Consider the following 15,516-nt stretch of genomic DNA (forward strand, 5'->3'; position numbering starts at 1 on the left):
AGATTAGAACAATATGTATCCTTTGGCCCGGATGTGAAGGCTTTGGCTGTTAATGCATTCTCTTTAACTTGGAATACATTTTATGCATATATATTCCCTCCTTTCAGTGTGATCAGTGCAGTGTTACAGAAAATTTGTCAGGAAAAGGCAACCGCATTAGTCATAGCACCTTTATTTTCAACACAGCCTTGGTTTCCGCAGCTACTACAAATGATTTGCGATCAACCATATATTTTGCCAAAAGTGGAAACGATTCTGATGAATCCCAAAACAAATCAAACTCATCCTTTGAAAAACATGAGATTGGCGGCTTTCAAGATCTCAGGAATAAAATGTGTGAGGGAGGAGTATCAGCAGAGGCTGCCGACATCATCATCAATTCCTGGAGAGATTCTACCAAAAAACAGTATGGGACATATATCAAAAAGTGGCTGCTTTTTTGTGACAGAGAAAAAACGGATCGATTTGATCCATCTGTAAATAGTGTATTAAAATTTTTGTTAGAATTGCATCTAAACGGCTTAGGATATAGTGCTGTTAATACTGCTAAATCAGCAGATCAGCAGTATCTAGTTATGTTTATCTTATTACTAATGTGCAAATTGGAAAACATTTTCATGTTAAACAATTTATGAAGGGAATATTTAATAAGAAACCTGTTTTACCTAGGTATAATTGTACCTGGAATGTGGAAATGGTGCTAAGTCTTTTAAAGACTTGGAACAAAGATATTACATTAAAAAACATAACATTTAAATTGGCTATGTTATTAGCTTTGACAACAGGTCAGAGAATGCAGAGTATTTTCTTAATAGATATTAGGAATTTGGAACTTGATACATACTCAGTTAAAATTAGATATGGAGACTTGCTTAAGCAAACTAGACCTGGATATCAGTTACCAGAGATATTTATAGAAGCATTTAAGCCAGATTATAGGATTTGCGTGGTTCATACATTACATGAATATTTAGAACGCACAAATAAATTAAGATTAAATAACACTCAATTGTTTTTGAGTTTCCAAAAACCGTATAAACCTGTAAAAAAGGGTACCATTGCTAAGTGGATTAAACAAGTTTTAATTATGGCTGGAATAGATATGACAATCTTTACACCTCATAGTACTAGAGGAGCTGCTACTTCCTATGTTAGTGGTCGAATTCCTATAGCTACAATTCTTCGCACAGCTGGATGGAGGAAAGATAGTGTGTTTCGAAAATTTTATCAAAGACCAATTACTAATGACAGCTCCTTCAGTAATGAAATCTTATTGGCCAAGAGAAAATAAGATAGTTTGTGTATATAAGGATGTATATAATTCCGAAATTTAGAATTAGTAGAGTTTCCAAGTAGTGGAATATGTAGTGTTTTTAGTATAACTGTTGCTACTTTACATAGATTTTTACTGAAAGTGCAGAACTGAACTCTAAAGACTCATGTGATTCTATAGGTAGATTGGACTTACTTAATTAACAAATTAAACAAAACTTACCTAAGTTGTAGTTTGATGTTAATTTGGTAAGGTCCAATCTACCAGAATCACATGCCCGCCCGAGTTGTGATTTGTGCCCACCCTCATTATGGAAGTTTCAGTTCCTGACTTTCTCCACTCTGAAGTCTGATTTGCATCATGTGATCATCTGTTCACTCATGTGATTCTGGTAGATTGGACCTTACCAAATTAACATCAAACTACAACTTAGGTAAGTTTTGTTTAATTTGTTAAATAAATGTTGTTAAGCGAAATCTCCTTCGGTAACCTTCCACATTCCGAAAACTTGTCAAAATTATTAACACCTGTAGGCAAAGTTGATTCATTCGGTGAACTGGTAAAGGTTATGACCCTTAAACGTCTCTTACAAAGATGAAAAGTGCATGAAATATTATATAAAAAGCATCTAACTATCCGAAAATCACGAGTTATATCCACAATTTTGCACACTTCTTTCCACTGTATACCGTGGGCATTCTATGGCAACGGCTGTCCTCAATATAGGGTGGACACCACGCCCACAGCTGTCCTTGGTATAGGGTGGGCACTACGCCCACGGATGTCCACGGCATAGGGTGGGCACCACGCCCACGGTGGACAGAGAGTGGACGGCATTGGTTTGTCCACCGTGGGCGAGTGGAAATGACAAAGTCCACCTGGACTGTAGTGTATATACCTAGGATATACCAAGCTGATGACACAAAAAATAAGAGACATCCAACAGATGAGAACACAGATTTTAAACATTTGTCTTTCACATATGCCAACATGTATATTAGGCAACAAGCTTGGAATTGTCAACTTACATTGTTAACTGACAAAAATTACTACAATGACATTGAAAACTACAGGCAACTGTTTAATTGTAATTTCTATGTACCAAGTCTGTTTTGTCTCTCATAATCTGTAAATATCTTTTAAAGTAAGACAAGACTATTTACCTTAAGGAAGTCCATCACTTCTTTCTTCTTCCTTTTTGTCTCTTCATCATCATAGCTGTATATTGTTACCTGATCATAAGGAGTTTTACCCTGAAATACAATCAAATAATCTGTCATTAATTATACACATATATATCTTTTATTTAAAAAACTGTAAAACATTAAGTAATAGGTAACTGTTGAATAAATTTTACCTATACAACATGTACAATGTAAAACGATAAATAATAGGTAATTGTTGCATTAATGTTACCTATACAATTCAAAACGATAAATAATAGGTAAATTATTGCACTAATGTTACCTTTATAACATGTATAATGCAATAAATAATAGGTAACTGTTGCATCAATTGCAAGAACAGTGAACCTAAACCAACAACAAATATCATTGAATATGAAGAAACATTATAAAGAGATCAATGAATAATGTTTGAGATTTTACTGTTAAAGAAAATATTGCAGTATGCAAAATATCACATTAAAACCAAACAAACTACAAGAAATAAAGCTATCTTTATGATAATTCAACAATCTGTCTGGAAACTACAGTTAATTTTGTCTGTGTCATTAACTTGTAATAGGTAACAACAGAGTGTAAGGGATTTTACTTACTCTACATATTTGAAACATATGAAGAATCTCATATTACTGGTACAACTGTTATATTAAAATACATTCTGCAAAATACAGCTGGAATTGTTTCTTTATTCATACATATCTCTGATTATTTCTTGAAGAAATAATCATGTTTATGTGCGACTCCTAGTATATTCTTTCTTGCTCTATATTCACAAGTTTAATAGCACATGAGTAAAAGGCTGACATGTATTACTGTGGAGTTCTATTATTCGTATTTTGTGTTCAATTCAGCGTAATATTACTCTAGTACATACTTTATTGACAGCTTCTATGACACATGAGTAAAAGGCTGACATACGTTACTCTGGGTGTAATTTTTCGTGATTTTTGTTTGATTCACATTGACAATGACAGTAATCTGGTAATATTATTCTAGTAAGTGCTTTATTGACAACAACTATGACACCTGCATAAAATGCTGACATATGTATCTTTGGAGTGTCATAAGTCATGATTTTTGTTCGATTCACATGGATGATGACAGTCCATATTATTGTTCTAGTACGTGCTTTATTGACAACAACTGTGACACATGAGTAAAAAGCTTACATATGTTACTGTGGAGTGTTATTATTCGTGATTTTTGTTCGATTCACATTGACAATGAGAGTATTATTATTCTAGTACTTGCTTTATGACAACCACTATGACACATGAGTAAAAGGCTGACACATGTTACTGCAGAGTGTCATTTTTCGTGCTTTGTGTTCGATTCCCATGAATAATAATATTATTATTCAAGTATGTGTTTTATTGACAACTAATATCACAAATAAGTAAAAGGCTGACATATGTTACTGTGGAGTGTCATTATTCGTGGTATGTGTTCAATTCACATGGATAATGAGAGTATTATTATTCTATAAAGTGCTTTATTGACAACCAATATGACACACAAGTAAAAGGCTAACATATGTTACTGCGAAGTGTCACTTTTCTTGTTTGTGCTCTTTTCAATATCATAATATTAATGACACATGAAGAAAACTGTAATATATGTTGCTGTGGAGTATCATTTTTCTTGTTTGTGCTCTATTTACAAGCAAAATGACACCTGCATTATAAAAGTCTGAAATATGTGGGTAACACTGTTCTTGTTTTATACTTTTTATATTGGCTAATTGATTAATTAGTGAATGCTTGGTATCAAGTGTGTTGGTAAAATATGATAAGATTGTAGTTGTGTTGGTAGTGTATGATGTGTTGCTGGAGTAGGATAAGATCACAGCTTTGTTAGTAGTGTATAATTAGTGTAAGGTATGTTGGTTGAATGTGATAAGATGGTAGTTATGATGGTAAGGTTTGATTGGATGGTTGATGTGCTGGTGCTGTAGGATTAGTGTAAGATGTGTAATTGAACTATGATTAGATGGTGGATGTGCTGGTAGTGTATTTTTGGAGTTAGATGTGTAATTGGAGTATGAATAGATGGTTGATGTGTTGGTAGTGTATGATTGGTGTTAAGATGTGTAATTGGATTGATGTAGGGTGTGTTGGTTCAGTATGATGAGATGGTAGTTGTGTCAGTAGTTTAGGATTTGTGTAGGGTATGTTGGTGGAGTATGATGAGATGGTAGTTGTGTTAGTAGTGTAGGATTGGTGTAGGGTGTGTTGGTGGAGTGTGATGAGATGGTAGCTGTGTCAGTAGTATATGATTGATGTAGGGGGTGTTGATGGAGTATGATGGGATGGTTGTTGCGTCAGTAGTGTAGGGTTGGTGAAGGGTGTGTTGGTAGAGTATGATTGGTGTTAAGATGTGTAATTGGATTGATGTAGGATGTGTTGGTAAAGTATGATGAGATTGTAGTTATGTCAGTAGTATATGATTGATGTAGGGTGTGTTGGTGGAGTATGATGGGATGGTAGTTGTGTCAGTTGTGTAGGATTGGTTTAGGGTGTGTTGGTAGAGTATGATGAGATGGTAGTTGTGTAAGCAGTGTATGATTGGTGGTAGGTGTGTTGGTGGAGTATGATAAGATGGTAGTTGTCAGTAGTGTAGGATTAGTGTAGGGTGTGTTGGTAGAGTATGATGAGATGATAGTTGTATCAGTAGTATATGATTGATGTAGTTTAGGATTGGTGTAGGGTGTGTTTTTGGAGTATGATGAGATGGTAGTTGTGTCAGTAGTGTAGGATTGGTGTGAGGTGTGTTGGTGGAGTATGATGAGATGGTAGCTGTGTCAGTAGTATATGATTGATGTAGGGTGTGTTGATGGAGTATGATGAGTTGGTAGTTGTGTCAGTAGTTTAGGATTGGTGTAGGGTGTGTTGGTAGAGTATGATGAGATGATAGTTGTATCAGTAGTATATGATTGATGTAGGGTGTGTTGATGGAGTATGATTTGATGGTAGTTGCCATTAGTATATGATTGATGTAGGGTGTGTTGGTAGAAGATGATTTGATGGTAGTTGTGTCAGTAGTATATGATTGATGTAGGGTATGTTGGTAGAGTATGATGAGATGGTAGTTGTGTCAGTTGTGTAGGATTGGTGTAGGGTGTGTTGGTAGAGTATGATGAGATGGTAGTTGTGTAAGCAGTGTATGATTGGTGGTAGGTGTGTTGGTGGAGTATGATAAGATGGTAGTTGTGTCAGTAGTATATGATTGATGCAGGGTGTGTTGGTAGAGTATGATGAGATGGTAGTTTTGTCAGTAGTGTAGGATTGGTGTAGGGTGTGTTGGTAGAGTATGATGAGACGATAGTTGTATCAGTAGTATATGATTGATGTAGGGTGTGTTGGTGGAGTATGATTTGATGGTAGTTGTCATTAGTATATGATTGATGTAGGGTGTGTTGATAGAAGATGATTTGATGGTAGTTGTGTCAGTAGTTTAGGATTGATGTAGGGTGTGTTGGTGGAGTATGATGAGATGGTAGTTGTGTCAGTAGTGTTGGATTGATGTAGGGTGTGTTGGTGGAGTATGATGAGATGGTAGTTGTGTCAGTACTGTAGGATTGGTGTTCGGTATCTTGGTAGAGTATGATGAGATGGTAGCTATGTCAGTAGTGTATATGATTGATGTAGGGTGTGTTGGTGGAGTATGATGAGATGGTAGTTGTGTCAGTAGTATATGATTGATGCAGGGTGTGTTGGTAGAGTATGATGAAATGGTAGTTGTGTCAGTAGTATATGATTGATGCAGGGTGTGTTGGTAGAGTATGATGAGATGGTAGTTGTGTCAGTAGTATATGACTGATACAGGGTGTGTTGGTAGAGTATGATGAGATGGTAGTTGTGTCAGTAGTATATGATTGATGCAGGGTGTGTTGGTAGAGTATGATGAGATGGTAGTTGTGTCAGTAGTATATGATTGATGTAGAATTTGTTGGTGGAGTATGATGAGATGGTAGTTGTGTCAGTACTGTAGGATTGGTGTTAGGTATCTTGGTAGAGTATGATGAGATGGTAGCTATGTCAGTAGTGTATATGATTGATGTAGGGTGTGTTGGTGGAGTATGATGAGATGGTAGTTGTGTCAGTAGTATATGATTGATGCAGGGTGTGTTGGTAGAGTATGATGAAATGGTAGTTGTGTCAGTAGTATATGATTGATGCAGGGTGTGTTGGTAGAGTATGATGAGATGGTAGTTGTGTCAGTAGTATATGACTGATACAGGGTGTGTTTGTAGAGTATGATGATATGTTGTTGTGTCAGTAGTTTAGGATTGATGTAGGGTGTGTTGGTAGAGTATGATGAGATGGTAGTTGTGTCAGTAGTTTATGATTGATGTAGGGTGTGTTGTTGGAGTATGATGAGATGGTAGTTGTGTCAGTAGTTTAGGATTGGTGTAGGTTTTTTTCTTTCATACAAAAAATATAGTTGACCTATTGCTTATAGTTTAAGAAAAACAGACCATAACCCAAAAACTTAACACTGAGCAATGAACCCTGAAAATGAGGTCAAGGTCAAATAAAACCTACGCGACTGACATATTGATCATAAAATATTTCCATACACCAAATATAGTTGACCTTTTGTATATACATTATGTAGTATTAGAAACAAAGACCAAAACTCAAAAACTTAACTTTTCGTTCATTTTTTATATAAATAAGGCAGTTAGTTTTCTGGTTTGAATTGTTTTACATTGTCTTATCGGAGCCTTTTATAGCTGACTATGCAGTATGGGTTTTGTCATTGTTGAAGGCCGTACGGTTAATGTCTTTGTTATTTTGGTCTCTTGTGGACAGTTGTTTCATTGGCAATCATACCACATTTTCTTTTTTATATTTGACCATTCAACCATGAAAATGTGGTCAAGGTCAGTTGACACCTGCCAGCTAGACATGTACACTTTACAATCATTCCATACACCAAATATAGTAGACATATTGCATACAGTATAGGAAAAACAGACCAAAACACAAACACTTAACTATAACCACTGAACCATGAAAATGAGGTCAAAGTCATATGACACCTGCCAGTTGGACATGTACACCTTACAGTCCTTCCAATAGTATCTGAGATATGGACTTGACCACCAAAACTTAACCTTGTTGAATGTTCACTGATTCATGAAATGAGGTCAAGGTCAAGTGAAAACTGTCTGACGGGCATGAGGACCTTGCAAGGTACGCACATACCAAATATAGTTATACTATTTCTTATAAAAGAGAATTTAACATTACAAAAAAAAGTTTTTTTCAAGTAGTCACTGAACCATGAAAATGAGGTCAAGGACATTGGAAATGTGACTGGCGGAAACTTCGTAAAATGAGGCATCCATATACAAAATATGAAGCATTCAGGTCTACCACCTTCTAAAATATAAAGCTTTTAAGAAGTTATCTAACACCGCCGCCACTGCTTGATCACTGAGATTAAAGTCGCAAGCTCGACAAAAAACAATCAGTTTAAAGGAGGCTCGCGTGTCTCAATTAATTGTTTACGATCACAATCTGCCTTAGGTCACCAATGAGTTAAAAAAGATATTTCAATTTTAATGCCAAAAATTGCATTTTTGCACAAAAGGGAGATAATTTGGAGCTTTTCCAATGATATCTACAGTTTAAAAGTCACCTGAGGCCAACACCAATTGATTTTTTGGAATGATTCTTGTACCATAATGATAAAGTAATAACTACTTAAGGTAATAAATGAAATTTCAATTTAATGAAAAAAAAATAAAATCTGAAAATCTTATACCTATGAAGGCCTCCTTTAGAAAACTGCGTTGATCCATTAAGTGTATTAATAAAAAGGTTTTTCCCTCCATGTAAAAGTTAAGCACAAACTGATTTCTTCATATTTAGTTTAACCTGTTTATTATACAGGTATTTCATCATAAACTTAAAACTATGGTATTTGTATTTATATTGTATTTGTACTTTTTCTGTTGACTTGTATTTAGTTTTTAGAGAATAAAATATCTATCTATCAAATAAGAATAAAACTGAATGTTACCTGTTTTGATTTCACCCAAGGACTGCATCCTTGATCTATTAACAATTTTACTATATCAATCTCTCCAAACTGAGCAGCATGATGTAAAGCTGTGTATCCACCCTATAACAATAGAAAAATATAAACATGTTAATGGTGTGTGATAATAAAATCATGAGAGGAGTCAAACAATTTACCAAATGTAAGAAATATAACATCTGGTAAGAAAATATCCAATTATATTTGTGTATAAACTATTAAATGGTAGATTAAGATATAAATTCACTTTTTCTGATTCAATGAAACAAAAAAAGGTAAACAAAAATAATAAACTCTTAATTATATAAGTGTAACAAGTCAAATAATAACGTTATATAAGTCTCACAAGTATTTGTTGTCCATTTTTAAAACATGTATGATAAACAACACGATTTTATTTTGATTCAGTAGAACTACCAAAGTTGAAAAAAAAACTTTTTTTGAAGAAACATTAAAACGAGTAGTATTTTCTGATTCAGTGCAAAGAGACGAGAAAAATAAGACCCCACTTTATATAATTCTGTCAAGTATTAGTTATTTTTAAAAGATGTTTTACATTAAATCTGTAGAATTAACATTATCTGACTAAATTAACACAACTCGTTCTCATCAACTTCTCATTAAAATCAGATGTTTACAAAATAATTTTTCGTCAAGAAACAAAATAAAACCTTTACTATCTGATTCAGTCCTGTGTTACGAATAAAATGAGACCCCACTTTATATAATTGTTGTCCATTAAACCTGTCTGATTAACAACATGATTTTGTGTAGATTCTGTATAAAGTGGTGTTTGGTCAGAGTAAGGTGATTATATCTATCATTACCATGGATGTAGCTTCTAACTGACTTCCGTGAGTGACTAGGTAAGTCACCACCTCCAGCTGTCCGTACAGAGCCGCCAACATTAATGGTGTCTCTCCAGCCTGTAATATCAACATATAACAGACATCAAAACTTGTGTCATAAACTGGACAATGTTGTGTAATAAATATAAACAAAATATATATCACATGAATCAGTGGTCAAAACTGAATAAAATGACCAGTCACACTTGTATTTATATTCTACATAAACAACAAATAAACAACATGTTTTATTGTGAGATGTCAGCACTTCCATCAGAACTGTTAGGTTAAAAAAAAACTTTTTTCTAGAAACATAAACAATATTTATATCAATGGACTCAGCTGGACAAGAGAATAAAATATCTATCTATCTAATAACAATAAAACTGAATGTTACCTGTTTTGATTTCACCCAAGGATTGCATCCTTGATCTATTAACAATTTTGTTACATTGTTATATCCATTCCGAGCAGCATAATGTAAAGCTGTTTCTCCATCCTATAACAAGATAAAAATATAAACATGTTAATGGTGTGTGATAAAAAAAATAATGAGAGGAGTCAAACAATTTACCGAATGTAAGAAATATAACATTGGGTAAGAAAATATCCAATTATATTTGTGTATATATAAATTTTATGTATATTTTCTGATTCAGTGAAACAAAACAGGTAAAAAAAGATTAGTAAAGTCTAAATTATATAAGTGTAACAAGTCAAATAATAGCAACCCTCACTTTATATAAGTTTTACAAGTATTTGTTGTCCATTTAACATGTATCATAAACAACATGATTTTATGTTGATTCAGTAGAATGATCGAAAAAACTTTTTTTCAAGAAACATTAAAACAATTTATATTTTCTGATTCAGTACGAAGAGACAAGAAAAATAAGACCCCACTTTATATAATTCTGTCAAGTATTTGTTATTTTTAAAAGATGTTTTACATTAAATCTGTAGAATTAACATTATATGACTAAAGATGTTAACACAACTTGTTCTCATCAACTTCTCATTAAATTCAGATGTCAACAAAATAATTTTTTGTCAGGAAACAAAATAAAACCTTAACTATCTGATTCAGTTCTGTGTTACGAATAAAATGAGACCCCACTTTATATAATTCTAACAAATATTTGTTGTCCATTAAACCTGTCTGATTAACAACATGATTTTGTGTAGATTCTGTATAAAGTGATGTTTAGTCAGAGAAAGGTGATTATATCTATCATTACCTTGGTTGTAGCTTCTAACTGACTGCCGTGAGTGACCAGGAAAGTCACTACCTCCAGGTGTCCTCCCTTAGCCGCCCACATTAATGGTGTCAGTCCTCCCTGTAATATCAACATATAACAGACATCAAAACTTGTGTCATAAACTGGACAATGTTGTGTAATAAATATAAACAAAATATATATCACATGAATCAGTGGTTAAAACTGAATAAAATAACCAGTCCCACTTGTAACTATATTCTACATAAACAACAAATAAACAACATGTTTTATTGTGAGATGTCAGAACTTCCATCAGAACTGTCAGGTTAAAAAAAAACTTTTTTCAAGAAACATAAACAATATTTATATCAATGGACTCAGCTGGACAAGACAATTAAAATGAGACCCCACTTTATATAATTCTATCAAGTATTTGTTGTCCATTAAACCTGTCTGATTAACAATGATTAAGTAGAATGATCAACAGTTTTTAAAAAAAATATTTTTTTCAAGAAACATCAAAACAAGTTATTTTTTCTGATTCAGTACGAAGAGACAAGAAAAATAAGACCCCACTTTATATAATTCTGTCAAGTATTTGTTATTTTTAAAAGATGTTTTACATTAGGTCTGTAGAATTAATATTATCTAACTAAAGATGTTAACACAACTTGTTCTCATCAACTTCTCATTAAAATCAGATGTTTACAAAAGAATTTTTCATCAGGAAACAAAATAAAACCTTAACTATCTGATTCAGTTCTGTGTTACGAATAAAATAAGATCCCACTTTATATAATTCTAACAAATATGTGTTGTCCTGTAAACCTGTCTGATTAACAGTATTTTGTGTCATTTCAAAATAATGATCAAAGCTTAGAAAATATTTAGTGGTATTACCGTGTAAAATGTTGGGTGTCTACCAGCTGCTTCATATCATATGTGTATGTGGTGAGTATAAGGGTAATATAGCAATGGTGTATGTTGTGGTGAGTATAAGGGTAATATAGCATTGGTGTATGTTTGTGGTGAGTATAAGGGTGATATAGCAGTGGTGTATGTTTGTGGTGAGTATAAGGGTAATATAGCAATGATGTCTGTTTGTGCTGAGTATAAGGGTAATATAGCAATGGTGTATGTTGTGTTGAGTATAAGGGTAATATAGCAATGGTGTATGTTGTGTTGAGTATAAGGGTAATATATCAATGGTGTATGTTTGTGGTGAGTATAAGGGTATTATAGCAATTGTGTATGTGGTGAGTATAAGAGTAATATAGCAATGATGTATGTTTGTGCTGAGTATAAGGGTAATATAGCAATGGTGTATGTTTGTTGTGAGTGTAAGGGTAATATAGCAATGGTGTATGTTTGTGGTGAGTATAAGGGTAATATATCAATGGTGTATGTGTGTGGTGAGTATAAGGGTAATACAGCAATGGTGTATGTTTGTGGTGAGTATAAGGGTAATATAGCAATGGTGTATGTTTGTGGTGAGTATAAGGGTAATATAGCAATGGTGTATGTTTGTGGTGAGTATAAGGGTAATATAGCAATGGTGTATGTTTGTGCTGAGTATAAGGGTAATATAGCAATGGTGTATATTTGTGGTGAGTATAACGGTAATTTGTGGTGAGTATAACGGTAATATAGCAATGGTGTATGTGTGTGGTGAGTATAAATGGTAATATAGCAATGGTGTATGTGTGTGCTGAGTATAAGGGTAATATAGCAATGGTGAATGTTTGTGCTGAGTATAAGGGTAATATAGCAATGGTGTATGTGGTGAGTATAAGTGTAATATAGCAATGGCTTTTGTTTGTGGTGAGTATAAGTGAAGAACTGCAATAAGCAATGTTTGTATTTTTTTCAAGTTTGAATGGCTAATAAGTGTGATCTGTCACTTGTTTGTGATGAGTGTAATAATATCATTGCTATGTCACATGATGGTGTTGAGTATAAGAGTGTCACTACTATGTCACATGTTGGTGTTGAGGTAAAGGTTGTCAGTGATATGTCACATGCTGGTGTTGAGGTAGTTGTGTCATTGTTATGTCACATGATAATATTGAGTATAAGAGTGTCACTGCTATGTCACATATTGGTGTTGAGGTAAAGATTGTCATTGCTATGTCAAATGTTGGTGTTGAGGTAAAGAGTGTCATTGTTAAGTGACAAGTTGGTGTTGAGTATAAGAGTGTCATTGCTATGTCACATGTTGGTGTTGAGTATAAGAGTTGTATTGCTATATCACATGCTGGTGTTGAGGTAAATTGTGTCACTGCTATGTCACATGTTGGTGTTGACTATAAGAGTGTCATTGCTATGTCACATATTGGTGTTGAGGTAGAGATTGTCATTACTTTGTCAAATGTTGGTGTTGAGGTAAAGAGTTTTATTGCTATGTCACATGCTGGTGTTGAGGTAAATTGCGTCACTTCTATGTCATATGTTGGTGTTGAGTTTAAGAGTGTCATTGCTATGTCACATGTTGGTGTTGAGTATAAGAGTATCACTGCTATGTCACATGTTGGTGTTGAGGTAAAGAGTGTCTTTGCTATATCAAATGTTGGCATTGAGGTAAAGAGTGATATTGCTATGTCACATGTTGGTGTTGATTATAAGAGTGTCATTGCTATGTCACATGTTGGTGTTGAGCAAATGAGTGTCATTGTTATGTCACATGTTGGTGTTGAGGTAAAGAGTGTCACTGATATGTCACATGTTGGTGTTCACTATAATAGTGTCATTGCTATGTCACATATTGGTGTTGATGTAAAGATTGTCATAGCTATGTCACATATTGGTGTTGGGTAGAATGTCATTGCTCAGTGACATGTTGGTGTTGAGGTAGAGTGTCATTGATATGTCACATGTTGGTGTTGAGGTAAAAATTGTCACTGCTATGTCACATGTTGGTCTTGAGGTAAAGATTGTCACTGCTATGTCACATGTTGGTGTTGAGATAAAGATTGTAATTGCTATGTCACATGTTGGTGTTGAGGTAAAGAGTGCCATTGCTTAGTGACATGCTGGTGTTGAGGTAAATAGTGTCATTGATATGTCCCATGTTGGTGTTGACTATAAGAGTGTCATTGCTATGTCACCTGTTGGTGTTAAGGTTAAGACTGTCACTGCTACGTCACATGCTGGTGTTGAGTATAAGAGTGTCATTGCTACGTCACATGTTGGTGTTGACTATAAGAATGTCATTACTATGTCACATGTTGGTGTTGAGGTAAAGAGTGTTACTGCTACATCACATGTTGGTGTTAGGGTAAAGAGTGTCATTGCTATGTCACATGTTGGTGTTGATTATAAGAGTGTCATTGCTATGTCACATGTTGGTGTTGAGCAAATGAGTGTCAACGCTATGTCACATGTTGGTGTTGAGGTAAAGATTGTCATAGCTATGTCACATGTTGGTGTTGAGGTCAAGAGTGTCATTGCTCAGTGACATGTTGGTGTTGAGGTAAAGAGTGTCATTGATATGTCACATGTTGGTGTTGATTATAAGAGTGTCATTGCTATGTCACATGTTGGTGTTGAGCAAATGAGTGTCATTGCTATGTCACATGTTGGTGTTGATTATAAGAGTGTCATTGCTATGTCACATGTTGGTGTTGAGCAAATGAGTGTCATTGCTATGTCACATGGTGGTGTTGATTATAAGAGTGTCATTGCTATGTCACATGTTTGTGTTGAGGTAAACATTGTCACTGCTATGTCACATGTTGGTCTTGAGGTAAAGATTGTCACTGCTATGTCACATGTTGGTGTTGAGATAAAGATTGTAATTGCTATGTCACATGTTGGTGTTGAGGTAAAGAGTGCCATTGCTTAGTGACATGTTGGTGTTGAGGTAAATAGTGTCATTGATTTGTCCCATGTTGGTGTTGACTATAAGAGTGTCATTGCTATGTCACATGTTGGTGTTAAGGTTAAGAGTGTCACTGCTACGTCACATGCTGGTGTTGAGTATAATAGTGTCATTGCTATGTCACATGTTGATGTTGACTATAAAAATGTCATTACTATGTCACATGTTGGTGTTGAGGTAAAGAGTGTTACTGCTACGTCACATGTTTATGATGTTAGCGTTGAGGTAAAGAGTGTCATTGCTATGTCACATGTTGGTGTTGTCAACATTTATTGTTGAAATCCGAATCTGGTGCAGAAAAAATTGGTACTGTTAATGTCACAGGTTGGTGTTGAGTATAAGAGTGTTATGGCTAGGCCACATGATGGTGTTAAATATAAGGATGGCATTACTATGTCACATGTTTGTGTTAAGTATGATAGTTTCACTGCTATGTCACATGTTGGTGTTGAGCATAAAAGTGTCACTCCTATGTCACATGTCGGTGTTGAGTATAAAAGTGATATGGCTAGCTCAAATGCTGGTGTTAAGTACGAGAGTTTAAGAGTAATTGCTATGTCACATGGTGGTATTGGGTACATGATCAAGTGGCACATATCATGTGCAGTACAGGAATGGTAAATAAATGTTGTAATATCAGATGGCACATGTCATGTTCAGAACAAGAGCGGTAAATGAATGTTGTATGATCAGGTGGCATACGTCATGTTTAGTATAAGAGTGTGGAATGAATATTGTATGATCAGGTGTCGGATGTCATGTTTAGCACAGGAGTGGTAAATGAATGTTGTACAATCAGATGTCATATGTCATGTTTCATAAAGGAGTGGTTAATGCGTGTTGTATAATTAGGTGTTACATGTCATGTTCAGTACAGAAGAGGTAAATGTATGTGGTATGATTTGGTGTCACATGTCATGTTCAGTACAAGGGTGGTAAATGTATGTTGTATAATCAGGGGTCACATGTCATGTTCAGTATAGGAGTGGTAAACATGGTAAATGTATGCTGTAAAATCAGGGGTCACATGTCATGTTCAGTACAAGAGTGGCAAATGCAGGTTTTA

At 34.5% G+C, this 15,516-nt stretch overlaps 1 protein-coding gene across 1 annotated transcript in view; it reads right to left on the reverse strand.

Moving 5' to 3' along the window:
- LOC139493894 (uncharacterized) overlaps positions 1-15,516 on the reverse strand; it is a 482,493-nt gene that overhangs the window by 425,933 nt on the left and 41,044 nt on the right. The window contains exons 5-6 of the mRNA XM_071282058.1: positions 10,592-10,690; positions 9,333-9,431 (exon numbers count right to left, since the gene is read on the reverse strand). Coding sequence (XP_071138159.1) covers positions 9,333-9,431; positions 10,592-10,690 — 198 coding nt within the window. The remainder of the gene's footprint in view (positions 1-9,332; positions 9,432-10,591; positions 10,691-15,516) is intronic.

Source organism: Mytilus edulis, chromosome 11, assembly GCF_963676685.1.
Source record: "Mytilus edulis chromosome 11, xbMytEdul2.2, whole genome shotgun sequence".
NCBI lineage: Eukaryota > Metazoa > Mollusca > Bivalvia > Mytilida > Mytilidae > Mytilus > Mytilus edulis.